The sequence below is a fragment of the Chaetodon trifascialis genome, chromosome 23, assembly GCF_039877785.1.
Source record: "Chaetodon trifascialis isolate fChaTrf1 chromosome 23, fChaTrf1.hap1, whole genome shotgun sequence".
Lineage (NCBI taxonomy): Eukaryota > Metazoa > Chordata > Actinopteri > Chaetodontiformes > Chaetodontidae > Chaetodon > Chaetodon trifascialis.
In genome coordinates this window covers 3,853,026-3,866,570 of record NC_092078.1, presented here as the reverse complement: position 1 = coordinate 3,866,570, position 13,545 = coordinate 3,853,026, and the positions used below count along the sequence as shown (strand labels likewise).

Below are 13,545 nucleotides of genomic sequence, written 5' to 3'. Positions count from 1 at the left end.
ACACTATTAACGTTACGAGACAGGGGCAGAAGGCTCTCCCGGAACTCTGCAGCCGCATCGGCTCTGATAATTTCAACATCGGGGTTCGGTCCAACATGGCGGCTTACGGATGGAAATACTGATGACAGTCCGAAAGATCGCCTCGATTTGTACGATGGTAAGGAGCTGAGATTCGGCTTTGTCGCTTGGTGTTCGTGCGCAGCGCCTCTGTCCGGTGCCTGGGCTACTGAGCCAGTACGCTAAGCTAGCTGCTGTGCTAGCCTGTTTGCTAACCTCTCAGGGCAACATGATAATAACACACAGGGTTTCCAGAAAGTTGTACAGCTTAGCCTGTTAACAGCAGCCGCTCAGCCCCGCGTGTAGCGTGGGTTAGGTTAAAAACGGCGTGGTATCGTGCACAAAGCAAGCTTGTTTGACAGTTAATTAGCCAGATGTGGTCTGCTTATAGTTTGTTTATGGGAGAAGGGCAGGGTTGACCAACGGGCGAAAACTAGCTAGCTTAGCCTGCTAGCCAGCGGCAGCCCTCATTGGCTGTTGGGGCAAAGTTGTTTGCTCACTGGTCTGCCTGGTGAAAATCCCGGCTCTGGTGCTTATTGCATTGTATTACTACACCTAGTTTTTGAAGTTATTGCTCATAAAAGGCGAGTGAATAGCTAACCGTGTGTACGGGCACGGATTGTAAACACCTCATCCAGCTGACATTGCTATCTCTTAATCTGTAACTGATGGAGAAATTCAGCATTTCCTGTCATGGGACCCTCCCTGAACGCTTCCTCTGGACGGACACTTTGCTAATATTTCACGTTTTGGTTCTCAGATTTAGCAGCGCGCTCTTTAACCAAAACCCTTTGTGGAGTGAGGATTTGTGAGGGTAAATAAAAGTCAGTCCATTGAAAGCCAAGTGTGGCGCTCGTGCTTCCTGTTTCTGTCCCACCTCCTCACGCTCTCATCGGCTTTAGGTTCTCCGTGAAAGCCCCCTGCCCGGTACTGAGCTCCACACATTTAATGCTTTTAAATAATTAAATCCCCAGCAGCTCTCTGCTCCTAAATGGCTTTTTAGAAGGCTTGGATAACATGAAACTTTATTGATCGTTGTTTAGGGATTCTGGGAGGTCAGAGGTCAACCGTGGAGCACCTTGCTCTGAGGCACATCGGCTGGTCTGAGCTTTAGCACAGATTCTCCCGCCGAAGGACGGCAACCTGTGCGCCAGGTTGCCAGAGACAGGCCAAGGTTAAAAAGGTCAGCCGGCGTGACGCTGCTTCATCTGCGTTCAGTGTGACGCTCCGTCTTTGTTTATCCTGAGGCAGACGGCGGAGCTTAAAGCCTGAAGATTAACTTCTGACTGTAACTCATCCCGTTTCCTCCCGCTGCACCTTTCAGGGCTGACAGACGGTCGGGCAGATGCCACAGAGAAGTCTGCTGCAGGCTTTTAATTTGCTGGCTGCTGCTGGTTTGTGTGTCCGCGTGTGCTGGTACACGCACGCCAGGCCGAGCTGCCGGTTCAGGCGTGAAGGCCGGCAATCGTTGTGGTCCAGCGGCGACTGGACAGGTCCTAACCGGGCTCGGCGCTGGCCCCGTCTGGCAGCTTTGCTCAGTGTGTTTGCCTCTTTGGCAGCCTACCAGTTGCTGCCCGGAAGGTATTTGTTTTTCAGAAAATCAATTTTGCTGGTGAAACCGTGAAAGTCACAAGCAGGGCAGCACAAACCGGAGCCGGACAGCTGCACCTCAGCGGCTCGAACGCTGTGGAAACATGAAGTTAACGGTCAACGCGGATGCGGACCAAACTGGTTTAGACATTCAGTGTTTGTGTCACTCTGGACAGTCGAATGAAGCTCTACAATCCCAGATAATATCACAGGCCTTTATTTCCCAGCTCTGTGATCATGTTTATATCACAGCTTTAGCTTGGGAAATACAGAATATTACAATAGCAGATGATCTAAGTCTTTGATTAAGGCTGGGAATCAAATCTCAGTACTTTTTAGTACCAGCTGAACCGGATCTGCACTGAAACCTGAATCATAATCTTGTGTAATTATTCATTGATGAGTCCCTAATTTAAATCTAAGTGTTTAATTTTGTCAGGATTTCTGTGTACAGGCAACATATTTGTTAGATATTCACGAAGGGCTCCTTTTTTCTGTATTTGTCAAAGTAAGGTCTTTAATAAAAAGATGAGTCTGCATGAATATTGACGAGTCAAGTTCATAGTATTGTTTACTAATTCTTTGATTTCATATTTCGAGGTTTTAAATGAAAATTTGTCACAGCAGGAGGTCCACTGAGTAGCTGTTGTGGAGGTTTGCTCAGCAGCTGGAGTTTCAGATGAGCCCTTTAGGACTTCTCGTCGGTGTGGCCTGTAAAGTCTGAAAGTTTGTCCCTGGTTTAAACAGCAGCAGTACTGCTCTTCATGTAGGATCTGCTCTGATGTCAGTAATGAGCAGGATCTCATTGGTCAGTCAGCTGTCTGCACTCGGTGAGCTGCTTCACCTTCACCTCAACGCTCATCAAAACCCATTTTAATGGTGCCGTGTGTTCACAGCGTACTGAACAAACCTTCCTGTGGACACATATTTGCCTTCCTCTCTGTTTGTTTTTGTGTGCGCCGGCTTTGTTTACAACCCGCCGCGTCGCTCGATAAATAAGCCCGTTTGCTCGTCTCTGGTTGGCTTTGCACGGACCGCAGCGTGATGATGAGCAACATCAGCGTGCCTCATGTAGTCACTCACCCCTGAAGGAAAAGCTGCATCATCCTTACCATCATCTTCATCATCAGCGCCTCCCTCTGCGTCTCTCTCCGGCTTTAATGTCACAAACATCCAGAAACAAAAGCTTTTATGATGACTGATGTTAAATTTCTCAGTGGTTTCGGTCAGACTTTAGTCACGCTGCGCCTGTTTGTGAGTCACCGAGCACAGAGACGGACACGGCTGGAAGCTGCACTTTCTCTTATAGTAAAACAAGCCACGCTTTAACGAGCTGCTTCAATCTGTGACCGTCAAGTTTTTGAGAATGATCCAGAAAGCTGCTGCAGAAACTGTTCAGGGTGTTTAATCTATAACGCAGGAGGACTCAGTGTTATGGCCTGCAGACCGTCTGCGCTCATTTCAGCCTCTAAATGACAGATTTTCATTTTAAAATCGTCCTTAAAATCTCCAAGTCCTGCTTTCACAAGAGTGTGATTTCACAGTGAAACACAGCGTCAGCATCTGCAGTTTTCAGCTCGGAGTCTTCGTTTAATCAGTTTTGATCAAACTTCTGCACAAGTTAAAGCTGTAAAACATATTGAGATTATTCTGATGGACCAGAGGGATTTTCATTTTCACTGAAATAACAATCTCAGTTGAGTTAGTGATTAGTCCGGCGTCTCAAAGGGAACGATCTGCTGCTTTTCTTTGTCATTTCTGCTGCTAAACGAGGAGCCCTTGTGTTTTGGGCTGTTGGTTGGTCACTTTGGATTCTGGGAAGTTGTGATTTCACATTTTTTTGACTCTTCACAGACTAAACAATCGATTAATCGTCAGAATAATCAGATTTCAGCTTTCTACATGTTCACAAACTTTGATTTTTCATGCAGTTTTTTCCTAAAATATGATCTGCAGCCTCAGACTTTCAGACATATTTTTCATCCTACAGGCTCAAAATCTCTCTGACCTTTATTCAGTCTGCGTTTTCTAATCTAAAAGATGTCTCTGCAGAGTTCAAGCCTTCGAATTGTTACCTGAAGTAAACCTGAGATGTACTTGTTTTCTCGTTAGAGCAGTAAATGAACAGAAGTTCACGCCGCCTGATGTCGTACCTTCAGCTCTCCTCTCAGCTCGCTGTGGATGTTTTTAAACTCGGTTCACGGCCGAGTCATGAGAGGAAACTTGGGTATTTTTGGGCACCGTTGGGTAACATAAAAAAATCAGGAAGTGGTTTTTAAGAACGCGTCCACATGTCGAGACATTTGGCCGATTATGTCCTGATACTGACAGACTGTGATGTTTCTCCTCTTGTGTAACGCGACCCTTCACCTGTACTGATAAACCTTTCAGCAGAATAATATCTGAGTGTTCCTCTGATGTTTCTGCACCTGAAATGAAGTGACCTCTCGCGTTGTCTTGTAAAATAATGTACTTTTCAGCACAAGGATGCCCTTTAATTACCTTTAAAGTTACGAAACCTTCCCAGAGAAACACAGAGAGAACCAGAGAGCAGAAACAGGCGAAACACAGCGGACACAAACCGATTGGTTGACAGTCCGGCAGAGCAGGAAAACAGAAAACAATGAGCAGGAAGCTGCAGACAAAGGAGGGTTTCTGACGCCGCGGTTCAAATATGGTGAATAAAGTGAAGCATATCCAGATCATCCATTAACCGTTTCTCCTCTTCCTCTCCTCCTCCAGGGCGCCAATGCCTCTGCCTTGGAAAAGGAGATTGGACCGGAACAGTTTCCCGTTAATGAACACTACTTTGGATTGGTCAATGTAAGTGTCAGCGGAGAACGCACAGCTGGAGTGCCGCGGCGTGCTTTCCCGCCGTCCCTTTAACTCTGTCTCTGCTTTTCTTTCTAGTTCGGCAACACCTGCTACTGCAACTCGGTGCTGCAGGCGCTGTATTTCTGCCGACCGTTCAGGGAGAAGGTGTTGGCGTACAAGGTGAGTGATGAGAGAAGCGGCGGCGTTTCTGTCCTCGGGTTTGTGCGGCGGGCTGGCTGCTCATACGTAAAGAACGCGCTTTAAAATGCAGGATGTTACGCTCGAAAGAAAGAGGACTGTGCTGCATTCAAGGACCACACGTTCAGGTATTCAGCAGATGTTCTGTCGGAGCCGGCCTCAGACGCTGCTGCAGAGTGTTGCATTATGGGTCGTCTGCAGCTGGGCTAGCATGTTTTTCCACCTCTATTTGTAATGTAGCTTTGGAGTCAGTAGAGCTAAAGGAAAGCTCTGGTTAGTACAGCAAAGCTAGCTCAGAAAGAGCGCGAAAAACAAGCTTCAGACAGCTGTGAACGGGCGTGTTGGTGAATATATCCTTAAATCAGGACGAGTCTGATGGATGTTTGGGTCCTAATCTGACCACATGCCTTTGTTTTATCGTTTGCTTTCACCGTCTGATTACAAGAAATTACAATAATCAGCGGCCGGAGCAGCAGAAATGACACCAAAGCTGAGATAAACTGTAGTTTTAGCAGTTGAAGGGAGCTCCTGAATGCTCGTGTAGCACACCTGAAACGTCTGTGTGGCATTTGAGTGTTCGTCAAGTGGCGAATTTACTGTGGGTGGTACTTTGGTTTGAGGCTCCTGGACTGAGGGCCCCCGGCTTGTATTTGAGCCACCCTTCAGGAGGGAGCGTTCATTTATCAGGCGTTTAATTACCTGAAGAGGGAGACGCCCAGTCCTCCTTTAGCGTCCTCTTCAGTCACGTCTCACCCTGATTCATGAGTTAAACTCATGGCTCGTCCATATCACTGTGTGTGTGTGTGTGTGTGTGTGTGTGTGTGTGTGTGTGTGTGTGTGTGTGTGTGTGTGTGTGTGTGTGTGTGTGTGTGTGTGTGTGTGTGTGTGTGTGTGTGTGTGTGTGTGTGTGTGTGTGTGTGTGTCATGGGTTCGTGGTATCAGTCCAGTAGATTAGATAAAGTGTCAGCGGTCAGGTCGGACGTGGCCTCGCCTCACCTGTGCTTTCTAGTCAACAGGTGTGTCCTGTGGTTTCAGGTGCAGCCGCGTCGGAAGGAGTCCCTCCTCACCTGTCTGGCCGACCTGTTCAACAGCATTGCCACGCAGAAGAAGAAGGTCGGAGTCATCCCGCCCAAGAAATTCATCTCGCGGCTGAGAAAGGAAAATGGTGGGTGCCGTTAGAGCACGACGGCGGCTGATTTTCCCGCAGGTTAACGGGCTGAAACCTTCAAATTAAAACGCAGAGCGTGCAGCTGCTGCTTCGGTCATGACTTCCTGTGTTTTCCCACGTAGCAACGCCAGGTGTGCATGAAACGCTCTTTCATCAGTGCTTTGTACGGACTCGCAGATGAGTCCACAGATTGTCGAGGGAGGAAGGAGAACCCAGACGAGGCCGGGGAGGGTAATCTCAGCCGAGACGCTCGTCTCACAGCTGAGGAAATAAAGCCGTCAGCCAAATCCTGGAGCGGATGAAAAAGAAGCGCACATTTTAATTGGCTGTATTTCTCCTCGCCGGCACATGCTGATGTTGTTTATTTTCTGTTCTCGCTCTGCTCAACGCGTCCTCCTTCGCCGTCTGTCTCTTGGTTTCCATCAGGGGTCCTCGTCTTCATTCATCTGAAGGACAGAATGCTTCAAAGCGGACGCTGAGAGGGCCAGACTTTCAGATTAATAACAAAATTTGCCTTTTATTGTTCCGTATTTTGATAATTTAAAGGTTTTTGAGCCTTCATCATTGTGAACAGACACCATACAAACCCCACAACCAATCAGGGAGTCCTGATCTCAACAAAAACTCCTTTTCAGGATGCAGGAAGCAAAGAAAAGAGGATCAAAACAACATTTGGCCAACAGAAATAAACCAGTGACACCTCTTACGTCTGATAGACAAGCTCAGTGATTGTCCAGCTCCTCCTGTCGCCTCCTGCCGTCCGTCCGGTGCTGCTGTCGGCTCGACGGGGTAGAGAGGATAAATCTGTGGTTGAGCTATGAATTATGGGCTTTTTGGCTCATTGGAAGCGAGTCCTGTAAGGACACACTGGACGTCTTCCGTTGCTGGCGAGGATGTTTCCCACGGGCTCGCCAGCCGCTCCTCCTCTGATTTACACCCTTCTCTGTATCCCCCTGCATATTTTCAGTTTTCCCATGCTGTATTTCTGTCTCACCACGTACTTCTGTCTCCCTGCATCTGTCCCCCGCAGAGCTGTTTGACAACTACATGCAGCAGGACGCCCACGAGTTCCTCAACTACCTCCTCAACACCATCGCAGACCTGCTCCAGGAGGAGAAGAGCCAGGAGCGCCAGCAGAACGGAAAGCTGGTGCAGAACGGCGGAGGGGGAGGAGGGGGAGGAGGAAGCGCAGGAGGAGGAGGAGGGGGGAGTGAAGGAGGAGGAGAGGGCGAAGGGGGGAAGGAGACGCAACAGACTTGGGTCCACGAGATCTTCCAGGGAACACTGACCAATGAGACGCGCTGCCTCAACTGTGAAGCTGTAAGTGAGGAAGACGTCTCACAGCACAGTCGCTCACGAGCGAGGATGATGATTGGATGAAGGCTGGACTGTTGTCAGTAAACACAGTTTGTTTGGAAATGGCTGATTCTGTTTTTATTTACGTTTCATGCCGCGTGTGAAACCGTCTTTGTAAATGTTCTGTGAGGACGTCGTCGTACCTCAAAGACACACTGTGTGTTTTTGTTTGGGACGCTGAATATAAACACGCGTTTTGTTTGTAAACAAGAAAACTCCACAGGGCGCCTTTAATTTTCCACACCGTTCCAGGTGTTCACCATCTGCTCTTCATGTGAAATCATGTGACCTCTCTCGCAGGTGAGCAGTAAAGACGAGGACTTCCTGGACCTGTCGGTGGACGTGGAGCAGAACACCTCCATCACACACTGTCTCAGGTAACAGGTGGTCTCATCACTCATCCACGGAAAGCCTGTTCAGCTCACCTGATGTGGAGAGACATGGTGTGTGTGTGTGTGTGTGTGTGTGTGTGTGTCTCTTCAACAGGGGCTTCAGCAACACAGAGACGTTATGTAGTGAATACAAATACTACTGTGAGCAGTGTCGCAGCAAACAGGAAGCCCAGAAAAGGTGAGTGACATCATCAGTGGTCGCTTTTGTTTCCCGCCAGTTAGACTCAGACTCCGTCTTTCTTTCTGCCTCTTGTTTTTGTCCTTTCTTTTTTGTCTATTTCTGTCTTTCTTTCTGTTTTGTCTCTTTCTTTGTTTTGTCTCTTTCTGTCTTTTTTGTCTTTCTTCCTCTGTGTTGTCTTTCTTTTTTGTCTCTTTCTGTCTGTCTCTTTCTGTCTTTTATTCTGTTTTGTCTTTTTCCGTCTCGGTTTTGTCTCTTGCTTTCTGTCTGTCTTTTTCTCTTTCTTTTTTGTCTTTCTCCTTTTTGTCTTTCTTGTCTTTGCCTTTCTCTTTTTTTGGTCTTTCTGTCTTTACTCTTTTTCTTTCTTTCTCTTTCTTTCTTTATTTAGACGTCACCTTGATGAAAACAATATGTTATCATAAAATTCTTACATTGTGATGTCGTACAGTCGTCTGATCTAAATGAACAGTCGGTTCAGTTTTATCATTTTGTGATCATCGTTGGAACATTAATGTCTTCCTCTCTGACCATGAAACCCATCAGGACGCCACGTTTCGGTTGGTTTTGTGGAGGTTTCAGACGCTTCAGGCAGGTCTGGAGAGGAGTCGCTCTCAGCTGTCGGTCACAGCTTGTTCAGAAAGTACCCCCCCAAACCACATCCGCTGTTACTATAGCAACCGGCCAGGTCCTTCCACTGACGTTCTGATAGGTTCATCCAGTGCGTTTAGAGCTCATGTTTGTTATTAACCCCTTCATGTCAGACAGACACGTCGTCAGTTTTACATTAGAAGAGTGCGAGTCACCCTTTTATACTTTTATATGTCCTTTTATACCCCCCCCCACCCCCACACACACACACCACCACTAAGTGCATCGAGTGAATCCATTAGCTTGAAAGGGCCACGCTGTCAGCGGCGGCTCACCTCGCATCAGCGCTGAGGAACGAGGGCGTCTGAGTAGGGGTCTTTTCTCCAGGATGCGTCGCCCTCGCGGTCTGACCTCTGCTGACCTTTTAGAAGCCCTCCTCCTCTTGATGTTAAATTAAAAAAAACCTCTGTGTGCGTCTCCGTCAGGATGAGGGTGAAGAAGCTGCCCATGATCCTCGCCCTCCACCTGAAGCGCTTTAAATACATGGACCAGCTGCACCGCTACACCAAACTGTCCTACCGCGTCGTCTTCCCCCTGGAGCTCCGCCTCTTCAACACATCCGGGGACGCCACCAACCCCGACCGCATGTACGACCTGGTGGCCGTCGTCGTGCACTGTGGCAGGTAGGAGCTCGTCTCAATCTGATGTCGCAAAATATACATGGGTGTTACATGAAGTATGCACCTTCATGACGTGTAGTATTACTGCAGTAGTACTTCATCCACAGTAGAATTAGACAACACTCACGTTGTTTGAATAAACTTTATTGTCAGTAGACAAAACCGACATTTGTCAATCCAGAACGTCCTGATCTTTGGACCATGAATGATCTTTTTTTAATCAGATTTATGAATTATCTAATAAATAAAGGGTTATCTTCATTCGTAAAGAACATGTAGAACAAAGTGAAAGCTTCAAATCCACGATCCTAGAAGAGAAAACAGGAGTCAGACGTGAAGGTGATGAGATGTTCCAGATGAGCTTCATGTAGGAACATAAAGGCTGCAAACATCGCTGGAAGACAGATTTCCCAAAATGTCTTCATGTAACACATTCGCAGCAGTTATTTTAGCTGATTCTCCGCCTCAGTAACAAGTTTAAATCCCTCCTCGGGTTGAAGCAGAAGTGTTAACCCCCGTCAGCCACGACTGTCACGCCTCTCACCTGTTGTCTGTCTCTGCAGCGGTCCCAACCGAGGACACTACATCACCATCGTCAAGAGCCACGGCTTCTGGCTGCTGTTTGACGACGACATCGTAGAGGTGAGACTCTTCATTCTCTTTATGATTGACGGCCGCGTCCTCAAACAAACAGGTTCTCAGAGCTGAAGCTCAACGAGACAACCGCTGTGATGAACGACTGAAATAAAGCAAACAATTAAGAGAGGAATAAGATAAAAGAGATGTGACAGAGAAGACTTCCTGATATTTAACCTCCATGACAAACAGGTTTAATGTGAGCGTCATGTCGTCCCCGTCGGCCGTCCACACTTTCCCACCTCGTTCTAACCAGACAGGAATTCCAACCAGCCGTCCTTCCAGACTCTGTAGATCCTGGCGCTCCGAATGTTGTGTCTGGATTTCCTGCGGCGGCCTGACCCACATACCTCGGCTAAATGATGAGGAGTTAAAGCGGCCTCTGACGGCCGGGAAAGCACAGGTGTTAATAAAGGAGAGATGGAAGGAGACGACAGGAGAAGGAAAACAGGAAGGCGGCGTCGGGTCGTTCAACACGTCCCGGCTTTTATACATCTCAGTCATGCAGTTTTAAACCAGGCGTCAGTGTGATGAGGAAGACCTGGACAGCACAAAGTGTTCAGAAAATCCAAAATATGCCGCTCGGTCGGCTCCAGCCCTCATTCTTCTTCTTCTGACTTTTACAGTCTGCGAGCGGGTTGAGCGGGTTGAGCGTTCTGCTCTGCTGATCCTCTGCTTAGTGACAGGAAAAAACATGGCAGCCTACGTAGAAATGTCTGATGGCGCTCAGCTAACAGCTTCAGTAGCAGCCAAAGATCAAACAGTCTGCTGAAGGAAAGTGACGATAAGGTGATGATTTCTCAAACCCTCCAACATATGTACCGTGTATGAAACCAGAAGTGCAGCGTTAGCCAGAAGCATGATGTAGCTCCTCAGTCACTGGCAGCCAACCACATCAGACGGCGGCCAAAGCCTCGGCGTGCCGCTGGGCCTCAGCTGCAGCCCAGTAACCTCTCAGTTTGTTATTTTTCTTCCCTCACGCCAGAAAAAAGAACGCCATGCCACAGCAATCAAGCTATCAGCGGTTAACTGAGCGTGCAGCCATGACGGTTAAACGTTCCAGGGTTCGTGAGGGATAAACTGTGTTCAAGACACGTGTACAAACAGGCTTCGAGAGGGAATCCGAAAGAAGCTGCTGTGGATGCTTTGCAAGTTCAGCTCAATTTAAGGCTGTTTGCTAACAAGGAATCTGAATAAATGAAGCAAACCAACTGAACACTGTCGCAGTTTGCTCATTATTTATACTGAATTACGTACAGTAGGCTTTCTAGGAATGGTCTCAGGAAATAACTCTGTAAAATGAAGCTTTATCCAGTAATCTTTTAATTAAAAGTCCAATAAATGAGTGTCCTGTTACATTTGTACAGTGATGAATATGATCAAACTTCTCTTCAAACACTGATCTCCCCTCTGCAAAATCCTCCACTCACTTTCCAAAAAGACGAACACTTATTGCCTTTTGCCAACATTTTGAAACGCGTGCTTCACTGTTTTCATGTATTTTTCCCCGTTGACTTCCAGCCAACTCTTGAAACTTGATCCTTCGCAGTGAGTCTGCCTTCACTTTGTCATTGTGGAGGAACGCAGTCTAAGTGCTCATTGACTGCGTTTACGTCACAATGATGTTGTAACGTCGACAGAAGTCAATGCAGGCTTGTTGTTGGTTTGGTATGGAAAGAGGAAGTGAGTTGTAGTAAATGGGTTAAAATCTGATATCTGATTGGTCCTCCTTCCTGATCCAGTGTGGCTCCAGCTCAGTTGTAGTTTGGCCAATTAAAATGGTTTATTTTACTTAAAGTTGCCCTGCTGTTTGAATACAGAGGAAACACGAAGGACTGATGTTTAAAACTGATCCACAGTGTTTTTCCACTACGATGGGAAGGAGGCCACTGGAACATCTGGTCCAGTGGAGAGAAACTGGCCGAGTTCTGTCAGAATCCGCTGAGTTTGCAGAGCAGAAACTCTAACTTATCATTCTTTACGGTTTGTGGAGATTTACTCTCCCCGTGCGCCTCGCCGGCTTCTCGCTTTCCTTCTCTCTCTCAAATGCGTCTCTTTGCTTCTTACAAGTTATATCTCCTGTTTTCACCACCAGTATATTTCATACACAGTCTGCTTCCAGCCGCTTTCCGTCTGCGCCAAATGAAAAACAGTTGTCAGGAAGGAGTCTCAAGATATTCACCGCTTACTGGTTAACATGCTGGATTTTAAATGGAGATTTGGTCTTGAGCGTTACACAACACAGCTCAGCAGCGAAGGATCTTATGTCGTCCTCTAAGACCCGTCGTGTCTTCAGGTCATCCTTATGTAAAGGCTGTGGAAAAAAACAAAACAAAAAAAAACAATCTGAGAGCTGGTGTTAAAGTGCTGGAGGATGTTGTGTGATATGATTTAAGATGTTCTTGTTCAAATCTTGATCAGAAAACAGGTGAGAAATCCACACATTTGGCTCAAAATGAATGAAAAACAGCTGAATGCTTAAAGGAACAGTTTTTGGCAAATATGTTTATTTGCTTTCTCCAAAACGTCCTCTAGAACCTCAAGTCCAGTCGCCTGGAAAGCACTTTGAATTGTCCCCAAAATGTTGAACTGTTCTTTGAGGCACAGCTGCCGTCAAACTGTCTGGAGAAAGTCGTACAACGCCACATGTCTAAACCAACCATTCTTCTTCTTTCCTTGTAGAAAATTGACGCCCAGGCGATCGAGGAGTTCTACGGACTGACGTCGGACATTTCCAAGAACTCTGAGTCAGGATACATCCTGTTCTACCAGTCCAGAGACTGAACCAGCCAGCGGTAAATCCCCAACAGACTGTCACTCAACAGAGGGGGAGGCGCTTATGGCCGCCACCGGCTCCGCCCAGTACGCTCACATAAGTATCCAGGCTTTATTCCCTGTAGGCGGAGCTTTGCACTGGATCGCCACTCGGATCGGTTGAGACGTGTTCAGGTCGCATGCCAGCCTCCTGGATTCAAATCCTCTGAGCCCACACTGCAAAAAAAGCACCTTAACAAAACAAGATGGCCGAATCCGTAACACTCGCTTTGCACTGGGGCATCAGCGGGGAAGACTGAGTACCGCCAATCCAAGAGGCTGTCATCGCCGTGTGCACGGCGGTCCGTTTGGGAGGTAAAGGCAGTTTGAGACGACGCAGTGTAACCAATCAGCTGTTTCGAACGAGGCGCTTAAGCAACTTCTGATTGTAATCCTCCTCGTCATGGTAACCATCAGTGTTGGCACAGTCCTCTTTAGCATTTTTTTGTGTGCATATTATACCGTGCTAAATTAGCTCTTACGCTAACACACAGGTACCATGCATTCACCCCAGACAACTCCCCAAAGAAATCATTCCGGAGACAGAGACACTAATCTGACGTCCCGCCTGCCACAACAGAACACTGACACAACCTTTAGGGATCGAACAACGTGGATGCGTTAGTGGACGCAGCGCGACGACGCCGTCGCTAGTTTGCAGTGTTTGTATCATGAAGTGGTGCTAATGACAAAGTGTTAAAAGGCAGAGTGTGACATGAAAACCAGCCACCAGAGAGATGTTGACGAATTGGACAGAGGAGCGCATTATTTTTAATGTTTACAAAAGAAAATAAAATCCAACAACTTAACAAGAAAAACAAGAAAATTGGAAAAATTCGATTTGAGTTTTCGCCATTAAAGCTTGTCTCGTTTTAAAAAAAAATCCAAAAAATTGGTAAAAGACCAAACAATGAGCCCTGAAGTTCACCAACACCCCAGTTGTAAAAAGCTAGCTAGCTGAGCGAAGATTTCGGTTTGAACGTTACTGGTGGGTCGTGCCACAGCAGGAAAACTCGACGGGGGAAGACATCGAACGAAGAGCCGTCGGACGTTTCAGCGTTTAACAGCATAAGC

The 13,545-nt window shown here is 47.2% G+C and overlaps 1 protein-coding gene across 1 annotated transcript; it reads left to right on the top strand.

The window, feature by feature from the left end:
- Nucleotides 1–13,345, top strand: usp12b (ubiquitin specific peptidase 12b). The gene is made up of 10 exons (XM_070993066.1): nucleotides 1–157; nucleotides 4,390–4,470; nucleotides 4,558–4,641; nucleotides 5,695–5,824; nucleotides 6,858–7,147; nucleotides 7,484–7,560; nucleotides 7,670–7,753; nucleotides 8,827–9,024; nucleotides 9,585–9,663; nucleotides 12,340–13,345. Exons 1-10 carry the CDS (start codon nucleotides 110–112, stop codon nucleotides 12,439–12,441), a joined length of 1,173 nt encoding a protein of 390 aa, XP_070849167.1. The 5' UTR covers nucleotides 1–109; the 3' UTR covers nucleotides 12,442–13,345.
- Nucleotides 13,346–13,545: the final 200 nt, after the last annotated feature.

Excerpts from the sequence above, each read along its gene's own strand:
- usp12b (XM_070993066.1), top strand. The coding sequence starts at position 110 with ATGGAAATACTGATGACAGTCCGAAAGATCGCCTCGATTTGTACGATG. Across the intron at positions 158-4,389 it reads TCGCCTCGATTTGTACGATG|GGCGCCAATGCCTCTGCCTT; the intron begins GTAAGGAGCTGA and ends CTCCTCCTCCAG. Across the intron at positions 4,642-5,694 it reads AGAAGGTGTTGGCGTACAAG|GTGCAGCCGCGTCGGAAGGA; the intron begins GTGAGTGATGAG and ends CTGTGGTTTCAG.